General features: G+C 48.5%; 2 protein-coding genes across 2 annotated transcripts in view; one reads left to right on the top strand and one right to left on the bottom strand.

Moving 5' to 3' along the window:
* The window catches only part of GPR179 (G protein-coupled receptor 179), a 15,262-nt gene extending 11,424 nt beyond the window's left edge, over window positions 1-3,838 (top strand). The window contains 2 exon segments of the mRNA XM_007465231.1: window positions 1-3,459; window positions 3,461-3,838. The exon segment at window positions 1-3,459 is cut by the window's left edge and continues 1 nt beyond it. Of these exon segments, the coding sequence (XP_007465293.1) occupies window positions 1-3,459; window positions 3,461-3,838 (3,837 nt within the window).
* Window positions 3,839-7,259: 3,421 nt separating this feature from the next.
* MRPL45 (mitochondrial ribosomal protein L45) overlaps window positions 7,260-11,758 on the bottom strand; it is a 17,971-nt gene continuing 13,472 nt past the window's right edge. The window contains 4 exon segments of the mRNA XM_007472270.1: window positions 7,260-7,747; window positions 7,953-8,126; window positions 8,473-8,622; window positions 9,520-9,568. Coding sequence (XP_007472332.1) covers window positions 7,661-7,747; window positions 7,953-8,126; window positions 8,473-8,622; window positions 9,520-9,568 — 460 coding nt within the window. The 3' untranslated portion in view covers window positions 7,260-7,660.

The following is an 11,758-nucleotide window of genomic DNA, read 5'->3' as shown; positions in this document are numbered from 1 at the left end:
CAGCAGGGTTCCATGCGTAGTCTGGGACTGGCTATCAAAGCTCTGACCCGTTCTCGGAGCACATACAGAGAGAAGGAGAGCGGGGAAGGATGTCCTGAGAAGGAAGAGAAGGGCCGAGCTTTGGGAGAGGATGTGGGGGCATGTCCCAGATCTCCCAGGTCAGGCCGCCCCAAGGCAGTGAGTAAGCAGGCCGCGCTTGCCCCCTGTGATGACGAGGAGTCCCTCCAGAACCAAGAGAACGCTCACACAAGCAGAATGCTCCAAGTCTGTCACCAGGAGGGCAGTAGGGAACAAGCAGACAGAGGCAGGAGGCCATCCCAGGGTCTAGGGGAGGGGAAGCTTGCGAGAGCAGGTAAAACAGGGCCTGCCACACTGAGGCAAGTCAGGCAGGGCACAGTTAGGGACAAAAATGTTAAGCAAGCAAAAGAAGCCCCTGGGGGGTGGCGGGAACTGCCCAAAGCTGGCCTCCAGCCCCTGGGCAGTGCTGACCAGAGGGTGATAGATGTATGCCCCTGGGAAGTCACCGTGTCAGAAACGTGTCAGCCTGACAGTAGCAACAAGGCCGAAATCTGCCCCTGGGAGGTGAGTGGAGTCCCTGAGGAGGAGGCACTGAGGCAAGATCTAGATGCCTCCCAAGATGAGAGGGGGAAGGCCTCAGAAAAATCAGAACCCAAAGATGTGGTTGCCATCGCTCAGAAAAAGCCAGAGAGACTGGTCAGGGGACAGGAGGCAGTGTGTCCCTGGGAGAGTGCCGATCCTGGGGGTCTGTCCCCTCGGTCAGCCCCTCAGGACTCTGACAGAACCAAGGGCAGGTCTGAGACAGTGGGCAGTGTGGAGCCTAGAGAGGTAGAGACACGACCGTGGGAAGCCGCTGGCCTGGGAGCTTGTACATCTGACATCACCAAGGCAGGGCTCTGTCCCTGGGAGGCAAGTGAAGGAGGAGAGAATGAGAAACCGTCCCAGGAGGGAGTAAAGAAGCTCCCCCAGGCAAAGCAGAAAACTCCCAAGAAAGCAATCTTCTTGGAAGAAAAGAAACTGGGTGAAGGGTTGGGATCTCTTTGTCAGTGGGAGAGGACAGATTTCCGGGGCCCCTCAGCAGTCTCTACTCAGGCCCCAGGAACCTCCGGGTGCTTGGGGGGTCTGGGCAGTAGCGTCACTGAGGCTATCGGGAAAGCAGAGATTTGTGCCTGGGAGCTGGGTGATGAGGTCGTAGGGAAGGAAATGATGAGTCAGAGGACAGGTGGAGAATCTCTCCAGGAAAAGGGAAAAACCTCCAGAAAAGGGAGCTTTGGAGAGACGTGGGAACAAACTGGGAAAGCAGTGCAGAAATTTAGTCAACAGCAGGAGTCAGCGTGTCCCTGGGAGAGCACAACCCCTGGGCACTCCAGCCCACATCTAGAAAACTCCTCATCCAAAGCTGGTGGCCAACTCCTCAGCAAGGGAGGAAGCAGAGCAGCACAGGTATGTCCACGGGAAGATCTCAGGCCAGAGGCAAAGGAAGCAACAGCTGCCAAGGCAGAAATCTGTCCCTGGGAGGTGAATGAAAGAACGACAGAGGACTGGATATGGGGACAGGCACCAAAAGGAGAATCTCAAAAGGACAAGGAGAAGATGCCTGGAACATCAGGAATCAAAGATAGCACAACTTGCGAAAAGCCTGAGGGACAGATGCAAAAGCAGGAAGCAGTCTGTCCCTGGGAGAGGGTGGACCCTGGCAGCTTCTCTCCACAACCTGGTCCTCGAGACACAGATAGACCCAAAGCCGCTTTCCAGATGTCAGGCAGTACGGGAAGCAAAACCGCTGAGATCTGTCCCTGGGACGCGGAGGAAATCCTGCCTACTGAGAAGGCAGAGATCTGTCCCTGGGAGGTGAGTGCTGGAGCAGGGGCGAAAAGGGCTTTGGGAATTGAGGCCATTAGGCAATTTCCAAATGATACAGGAAGGGCTTCTGCAGATTCTGGACCTGAAGAGACAGCTGTTACTGCTCCAAATAAGCCAGAGAGGCAGGCCTGGGAGCGGGAGGTGGCCTGCCCCTGGGAGAGCTTGGATCCAGGGGGCTCCTCTCAGCATTCAGACACTCTGGGCACCGACAGACCAAAAGCTGGGCTCCAGGTATTGGACCGTGTGGGGTGCAGGCCAGCTGAGGTGTGTCCCTGGGAAGCAGAGGAAGCACCTACCAGTGAAAAAGCCAAGATCTGTCCCTGGGAGGTAGATGAAGGAGCCCCCGGGAAGGAATCCGAACAAGAGATGGGGACTGATTCCATGGGGCAGAGGGAGAAAACTCTAGAAAAGGGGAGGCTCACCTCCCTGGGAGAAGACGTAACAAAATGGGAGACAAAACTGAGTCAAGAGCAGGAAGCTATGTGTCCTTGGGAGAAGGACTTGAGGACACCGTCTGCTCAGGCCGAGGTCTCAGACTCGTCCAGCAGCGGGAGCGGCAGAGGGGCAGAGGGGCAGTCCTTGGAAGTGAGTGATGAAACAGCACAGCAAGGGGACCTGACACAAGACCCAAAGATGGGCTCCTTCCCAGAACAAGCAGAAAAAGCAGAAGTTACTGCTGAAGATGGGGAGAAAGCAAGCAATGAGCTACGACCTATCTGTCTACAGGAGAGCATGGCCCCGGCGGGCTCTTTCTCCCACCCAGACAGTCACTGCCCTGCCCAACCTAAAGCCGGTGCTCAGACACTGCTCAGCACTGGGGGCAGGCTTGCTGAGGTCCACCCGTGGGATGCTCCTGCCATGGATGCTCTCAAACCTGACGGCGGCGCCAAAGCTGAGACCTGTCCCTGGGAGGTGACTGAAAGAATCCCTGAGGAAGGGGTGTCAAGACAGGATGGAGAAGGGGAGCCTCAAGAGGAGAAGGAGAAAGCCCCAGAAAAACCAGAGCACAAAGTTGTGGCCGTTCAGGCAAACTCAGAGAGTGCAGATGGGAAACAGGAGGCTGTGTGTCCCCAGGAGAGTCAAGATTGTGGGGGTCTGTGTCGACAACCAGCCCCACGAGCTTCTGACAGAAGCAAAGAAAGTTCCGAGGCAGCAGGCAGCGTGGGGGCCAGAGTAGCAGAAGTGTGTCCATGGGAAGCAGAAGAGGCTCCCTCTGATAAGAAAACAGAAATCTGCCCTTGGGAGGTGAGTCAAGGAGCAGCAGAGAAAGGGGGACAGGAAAAAGAGTTGGACAGACAATCTCAAGGGCAAGGAGAGATGTTCCTGCAAAAGGCAGGATCTGGAGGGACTGAAGAACACTTTTCAGAAGTAAAAGTCAAGAGAGAGCGAGAGACGGTCTGTCCTTGGGAAGGCACAAGGTCAGAAGGGCTCTCCCCCGAGCCAGATGCTCCAGACATGGATGAACCCAAAGTCAGTCCCCACAGAGCAAGCAGTTTGGGGAGCAGGATGGAAGAGCTATGTCAATGGGAAGTCACAGATCCAGAAGGAAATAAAATAAAGGGGACCACAGCAGATGTTGATATGTCTTTGGGAGGTAACTGGAGCCCCATCTGACGAATCTGGCCTCCTGGCTTTAACAGAAACTCAGACAGAAAAACTCTGCCCCACAGCCCCTGAGAACCCACCATGCCTTTTGGTCCACAGACCTCCGGGTGGCTTCCTTCCAGAAGGCAAAAGCCCCTGCCCCAAAGTGAGCAAGCCAGCCAGGACTTTTACTCTGGAAGGTGTCAGAGAACTCCAAGTACCTTCAGAACTCGGGCCGAGGACCAGCTTAGTCCCAGAGCCAACTCTCCAGGAGGCTAAGGCTCAGAAGTCTTCCTCCTTAACCGAAGTCCAAGTAGCTTCTAAAGATCAACACGAAGAACTCACCCCTCTAACTGTCTGTCCTTGGAACTAGGAGTTGTACCCCTCTGTCTGTCTGTCCTTGGAACTAGGAGTAACAACTCCATCAGGTGAGGTGAAACATTGGGCGGCTGTCTTTTAGAAGCCAAGGTCCTTTCCAAGTCCTAGGTGTTTCCAGAAAACTGAATCAAACACACTTGGCCACTTTCTCTCCAAGGTGGCCAGAAGTCAACTCGTTCCAAGACAAACTGTACAAAAAGGGTTTAGCTCGGACTGCAAAAGTTAACCCCATCCCTTTACTTCCAACTCTTCTACCTGCTCCAGAGAACAAGGGCTGGACCTTCTACTTCTAACGAATCCTCCCATCCAGCTAGAATACTCCAACACAAGCTGTCTGTGACAGCACACTCACTTGTAAAGCCAATGTTAGTGATAAAGGGAAGTCAGCGGTGCCCAGCCCACATTTTCTCAAAAGGAGACCCATTCTTCTGTGAAGCCTACGAAGGACATTCTTTGGGAAGAAACTAAACCACACAAGGCATTGGCAACATAGGGGCTGAGGAAGGTCACCATGGGAAGCTTAGAAGCCACTTATTCAAGTTCAAAGATAAATCGGGGGAAAGCTTAAATGGCTCAAAAGAGGTGCCTGAAATGCCTTAAAGATCCTGTCATTTTGACTTTGGATCTCCAGGTTCTGCTTTATTGACTCTCATACCTGCCCTGCTTGACTGCTGCGAATCAAGCACACTTACGTCAACATCTGGCATCCAAAGCAACATCAGAGACAGAGAGCATTAAAGGGAAAGGCAATTGCTCCAGGTCCTTCCCACACCAGCTTTAACAGTTTAAGCCCAGTTTAAGTAGTATGACTCTTACAAGCCTTTTCAGATGGCCTTGCCTCCTTCCTGCCCCATCTTTTGCCAGTCTGCAGAGTTCACCCCACTGCCTCATTCTCCTAGCCTTTCAGTGCTGTCATCAAAGGGACCCCTCTCTGTTGTCAAATGCAACTGGGGCCAGGGGGAATTTCTGGTTCCAATGCAAGAACCACTCCAAATCACTTGCTCAGTAACAGGAGGCCCACATCAGTCTCTTTCCCGAGAAAGAAAGGAGGTCCTGTTTACAGCCAGCACTTTTAACTGCCCTCAGAAAGAGCAGTGCTATGAAGCAGGTTAGAGGCCTGAGGGCCAGGGAAAGGGCATCGTGTAAATACAAAGCCTCCTTTCTTAGGGAGCTCTCTCTCGTTCTTAGCTTGGTTCAATTCTCTCGAGTCAATTCAGGCTACCCTTACTTAAGTGGTACTAGATAACAGAGTGCTGGAATTAAGTGATACTACCAGAGGGGAATGAGGAAGGAGAAAAACATTGGTCACAGACGTCCCAGGATTGGCAGGGGTGGAAATAGGCAGACTAAACATGGCACAGAGGCCCACCCTCTAACTGGACAGATACTGATGCCATTCACCAGGAGGAAAAACACAAAAGAAGGGGACCAAATACCCAATGCGGAAAATATCAGTCTGCATGTAAACACTCTGGGCAGCTACAGGGCTTCACAGAAAAAGGAGCAAAGTGCTCCACTTCCAAAAAGAAGGAGGAATGGAGTAACCCACTTTCAGAGACCAGAGGCCCTTGTTCCATATCTAGGCCTCCCCTCTTACCTAGGTCCCCTGCCCTAGGCTTCCAGAGCAGTAACTAAAGTGTTGTTTTTCTGGGCTCTAGCTAGTTAGCCTCACAGCTTCCAAGCCAATGCAAATTCTGCACCTCAGAACAATCCCACTGGGTCTGGACTAGCTGGGAACAGAAAAGTTGTCCCTCTAACCACAGTTGTGAAATAAACCATGGGGAAAAAAAATAAAGAATGCTTTTTCTTGACTGTTGCAGTTGTTTCTAGCTTATTCATTATGGTGATTTTATTTTTTCAATGTTTCTAAACATTAATAGTAGATAGATAAGGAAAGAACAATGCCTGCTCTAAAGCCCAAGGTAGCCACATGGCAGCCTTCAGGACAATGGGACTGTCTGTCTCAGCCAGTGCCCAGCTACATGGGTGGCAATGCAGATGGTCTCTGCCCAGCCCTTCAAGCCAATCCTGTACATCTGGGCCATTTGCTCAGCTGGATTTGATCCCAAGGGGAAATGAAAATTGCACTTATCCTCTGGCTCCCTGGTGGCTCCCTGGCTTAGCTGCTATTTAGGATTATCTAGAGAACCCTGAGACAGGGGAGTGAGGGGAGTGAGGTGGAGTGAGGTGAAACAGCTTATTTGAAACACTGTTTTTTAATATATTCAGAGAAATCAAGACGTCGTTAGGCCATTAAGTGTGCTTTGTTTCTGTTTCCCTACCCTCCCAGGATTGCCTCCCCTTACTCCATACTCCCCAGCTGTGGTTCCTACTCAAAGCACTTCCCTTCTCATTTTGCCTTAATCCAGGGCTCAGGCAAATAGGATATGATCAAACCTCACTTGGGCAGCAATGCTGAAAACTGATGTACATTTTAAGCCAAAAGGGTTGAAACTAAGTAGCATGATGAGGGTGGCTGCTGTGGATTAACCTACTAGTGCTGCCTCTTCCCTAAGCATACACATCTTGTTTCTATGGTCAGCACTCAGCAGCTGTTAGTAAAACATCAGTTTTCCCCAGTGAGGCCTGGTCTGTTTGCTGCTTTGCTGAAATGGTAGCTTTACAGAGACTGAGGTGTCAGGTTATTCTCAACCTGATTCCAGTTTCTTTCGGCTGTACTCTCAAGACAAGGTCAGAACAGATTAATCCTTAACCCAGGTGATAAAACTCCTTAAAAGAAAATACTAGATTTGAAAAACAGAAACACAAGAATTAAGGTCCTGATTTTTAAGGGGAGCCCTCATGGGCTGATCAAAGTAATAGTACTATAAACCAAGCTTGCTGCTGGGACAGTGATTTCCCTTGTCATACCTCAGATGACCCAGGACACGAGCATGAGAAGTCCCACATCCTCCTCCAGCTTGAGCTAAGGAACAAGAAGGGGCTGGGCTGTTTCACTCTATATAGGTCCATATTCTGGTATCTTTGCCTCCAAATTCAGGCTGGAAAAAAAGTCACCATCTCCAAAAGGTGCTAGAAATCAGGGAACTAAGTCTTATTGATGGATTTCCAAAGTGTATCCACACTACCATGGCCCCTTCCTCCTCTAACGCTTCCTGGGATCACACCAGGATGCAGCTGATAATTAAGAACAAAATCCAAAGGCTGAGGGCTAAATGATTTCTTTGGATTTACATTCATCTATGAAATACAAATATTGATTCAGTGAGTCAGTGTATGTGAAAAGACCCTCTTAAATGATGCCACTTTTATAAACACTAATTATTTTTCCCAAGTCTGGATTTCCTGTAAGTCACATCACTCACAAGTAAGATAACTTCCACTTCTGCCCTCTGAAGGCTGGTCTACTTCCATCCTGAACCAGGAGAAATATACAGAACCCACCACATTTGTCCAATACCTGATAGTGTTTTATTTCAAACTCTGATCCTGCCCTGTAATTAGAAAGAAAGTTCTGCCAGTTTGCTCCTGACAGTTCTTGCTGCCGGAAAGGCTGGTATCAGATGTTCTCTGAAACATACTGTTTTTCATCTAGAGTTAGAAGCTACATATAAGACTAAAAAAAGAAGAAGTAGGTCCATTGCTGTGCACAGGACCAACCCACTAGGGCCCAACCATCAGTAGCGGTTATTGAGGATGAGACTGCTAAAAAGACCCAAGCAGGGCAAGAGAGAACAAAGGTAGCTCTTTCTACAGCATGAAGAAAATGGATGACTTCACAGCTCCCAGACTCCCAGGCTTCACAGCTTCCAGCCACATCACCACCCACGCTTCACCCGAGGAGTCACTTTTGCCATCACGCTAGCTGAGGCTTATGGGCCTCTCCTTGTGGCTCTTCATACTCTTCCCAAGGTTTCATCTGGGGGCCAGGGATCATCACCGTCTGAAAGAGCAGGATACTGAGTTATCTACTATCCAAGTCCATGGCTTACCTAAGAGATTCATGCCCGCCTCCACGCCCACCTCCGTGCCCACCGCCAACAAGAGGACTCCTCTTCCTGGTGGTGCATCACCCTCTCTGTCCACTAGGTGGAGCCCAACAGGAGTGGCTTAGAATGTCATGTCTTAAACCATGCAAGCTGCTTTACCTTAAGGATAGGCTGCTTAGGGGGTGCCCATGGGGGAATGATCTTGCCATGCATTCTCCAGCTCCCATAGGGATTCACCAGATGCTTTTCAAAGACAACATACTCCAGGACATCCCTGGGCACATCTTCCTGTCCATACATCAACCGGCCAAACCGATCATAGATGGCCAGAGTCTGCAAGGATGAAAGCATCTAGTCGGTTAGTCCTCAGAGTTGTTTAATTCTGAATCTAGACTAACAGATCAACCTCTGACACTTTACTCTTAGAGGGTTTTTGACTGGGGGGTGGGGGGGCGGGGTGGTGGAAGGAGGTGGGAGGGAGTCCAGGAAGGGTGGGGAAGAATATCCCCACACCTGTTTTAGTACAGCTAACATCCAGCAGTGGGAAGGGTGCAATGACAAGGTAAGAAAGACCTTTCCTTAGAACTCAGAATCCCGGGCAGCTGTACCCAGAAATCAGAGGTAGGTGCCCAACCTGAGAGTGAAGAAAGCTGGGAGGAAAGCAGACTGGTGCCTCTACCTGCCGGGTGTGCATGCGGACGGTGACCTGGCCATATGCGTTGCCCTGTTTCAGCAGACTTGAACAGCGAACCTGCACCACTTGGGGTGGCTCTAAAGATTCTACAAAGTTCCAGCGGACGGTCTTGTATTTGATGTCCCAGACCATGTCCTGAGGGCAGAGGAGAATAGTTCAACTGGATTTTTCCCTCCCTGTAGGGAAGTTGGAGCTTATTTCCACGCTTGCTCTTCTTGCAATACCACAGTCAACATGCAACGTTTCCCATCAAATGCTCTCTGGTGCTTATTTTCTCTCACCTTAAGCTACTGCTCATGCTCACCTCACAACAACTCTCTTTCCATTTCTAAATCACAACTCAAGACCCACCTACCTCCTTGAGGACCCTTCTCCAAATCAATGAAGACCACACTCCAAACTGCCAGCTTACCTAATAAACCATTATCCCTCCTACACACTTTCATAATCTGCTCATTATTGCATGCATTTCTGTTGACTGCACATGTTTTTTTTTTTTTCCTCTCACCTTTTGGCAATGAAAGGTGGGATTTTATAGGAATTTTATAGCCTTTTATAAAGGCTAACCTGCTAAGACTAGGATAGCTATACTTGTTCCTGGGGAGATGAAGCAAAACTGATAGAAACTGAAGTTCTTATTCTTGAACCTCTAACTGAACCATAAAGTCCTCATTGTTAGGGGTCTCCCAGAGTACCTAGCACCCCTGTTATCACACAATGTAAGCCTCATGAACACTGGTTAAATCCTTTATTGTAGTATAGGTATGTGCAGGGCTGGCCTAATGTGACCATACCCTCACCTCAGGATCTGTAGTCTCAGTACTGCTTGCTGAGGGACTTCCTCTTTCTTCACCTGCATGGCCTTTACCAGAGTCCATATCAAGTCATTATCATTCAGCCAAAAATAATGGAACTTCAGCTTTTGCCTTAAACTTCCTGTACTCTCAAAACTGATCCTTAAGAAAATCAGAGGTGATATCTAGAACCTGTCTACTCAGGGGTCCCACAGTTCTAAGGAAGATAGGAACCTACCGGAAAACAGTTTTCAGTTACCAAGGTATGAAGCCGGTCATGGTCTGAGCTAAAAAGGAAAGAGATATATATCACTGACTCCTGCTTTTATGATACTGTGTATGAAAGCTGAAAACGGCCCTGAAAATAGAAAACAACTCCCTTCATTTTTATAAACATTTTCTGCACACCTACTATAAGTCAGGTAATACACTAAGTCCTGGTCCTAGTCCAAAGGTGAAGAACGACATGATTTACCGGAAAACTGTGAGATCTAAGAGCAGTGCAAAGTTATGTTTGAATCTCAGGAGCAGAAGGAAATTTCGCTGAAATTACTATACCTCCTTGAGATGCGCAAAAAACCTTCACTGGGATGTGGGGACTGATTTTTTTTCTAAGCTGGAACAAAATCCAACACAAATAACAATCAAAAGCTCAATTTATCTCCTCTCACCATGGACACATCATCAATACCGACTGCTTAGCCTTATTTCTTACACACTCATCTTTGAACCTAGCCAAAAGATAACCATCTGTTTTTTTCTGGTCTTTTCTACACAAAACTGCCCCCCGCCCCATCTTTGTTGCTGCCAGAGTGATCTAGTTATGCTGATTCTATGCAGTAACAGTAAGAAAATAGTTGGCAAACCCCAGCTCCTGTACATGTAAGATTTTAGGAGGGGTCCTAACTGAAGGGCTTCAAATAAACCTAAGACCACAGATAAGTTTCTTTCAGATACACATTCATGACTTTTCCCCACAATTTAATACTTTCTGAGCAGTTTAAGTCTTTGCCCTTTGAAAAATTGTGTCTCTAATCCCAGAGTGGGTAATGGATTAGTTCTGTCTACCTGCTTCCCTTCCACTTCTATTCCAAATCCAAAAGATTCCGAGTCATTTCCCCCACTGTAGCTCTAGACTAGACTAGACTGAAGTGTGGTGACAGCTACCACAACCACCACGCCTGCCACCTCAGAATAAATTCTTCCTCATTACTGTCCTGGCCTAGAAACCTTCAGTACAAATAAATTCCCCGTTTTATGAGTTCACTCAGTATTTTGCAATAGAACTTACCCTGAAAAATAAAAGGAGGACATCTTCTTTGGGCAACATAATGGACAGAGCTTATGTGAAACTGCTCCCACTATCAACATCCAGAAAGGCTGGAGAGAATATAATACACACAGACACACACACATTTTAAAATGTCTAGCCTAGTTCACAAGAAAGGAAGGTAAGTCCTTAGATGCCAAAAAAGAAGAGGGAGTTAAAAGCAGAATGGAAAGAATACAACCTGATACCACAACAGCACAGAGATGATTTAGGGATCTAGAAATAGGATCTGATGGCTAGAGCTTGACTTTTCCTGAAACCTTGGATGCTGGAAGGACAGGGATTTGGAACTGAGATCCCTGCATAAAGCTATGACCCTCAAAAAGAGTCTTGTACCTGCAGGAAAGTGAAACTAGAAAATAGTCCACCAACCTAGATATAAAGTTTCCCTCACTCTAGGGCTTGGGGTGGGGGTGGGAGGGTCTAAAAAACAAATTTTAAAAACTCCCACAAAAAATTAAAGCCTTAAGTCCACATTATACCCAGAGGTGGACACAGAATTTATGGTACCTGTATAATGTAAGAATTCCTAAGCTAAGAAATTAACATAGAAACTGATACCTGGGCTTCCCTGGTGGCGCAGTGGTTGAGAGTCCGCCTGCCGATGCAGGAGACACGGGTTCGTGCCCCAGTCTGGGAGGATCCCACATGCCGCAGAGCGGCTGGGCCCGTGAGCCATGGCCGCTGAGCCTGCGCGTCCGGAGCCTATGCTCCGCAGCGGGACAGGCTGCAAGAGTGAGAGGCCCGCATACCGCAAAACAAAAACAAAAACAAAAACAAAACTGACACCTGGCCAATGATATCCCTAGAGTATCTGGCAGAAACACCCCAAAAACCTCTCTGGGATCATATTCATAACTTAGGTTGTTTGGAATTCCCTCAGAAGAAAAACTCTCCATTGCAGATTAGCTCACAATGAAACATTACAAAACATCTGGAAGCTAGCAAAATCAACAGACACAGACATCAAGCAAAATGACAGAGGAGGAAGCACTAGGGTTGCGTCCCTCCATTGAAACAACTGATAAATTAGAAAAAATAACCAGAACCACAATTTCAGAAGTCTGGATGTTGACTGGACACCTATAACAACTAGGGAAGTGCTTGATGAAGGGAGAAGCCAGTGATCTTGAGTTTAAGAACATGT

The sequence above is a fragment of the Lipotes vexillifer genome, unplaced genomic scaffold (genome assembly GCF_000442215.2).
Source record: "Lipotes vexillifer unplaced genomic scaffold, Lipotes_vexillifer_v1.1 scaffold591, whole genome shotgun sequence".
In the NCBI taxonomy this organism is placed as follows: domain Eukaryota; kingdom Metazoa; phylum Chordata; class Mammalia; order Artiodactyla; family Lipotidae; genus Lipotes; species Lipotes vexillifer.
Note: the sequence above shows the minus strand (reverse complement) of the source record. Positions and strands in the feature narration are given on the sequence as shown.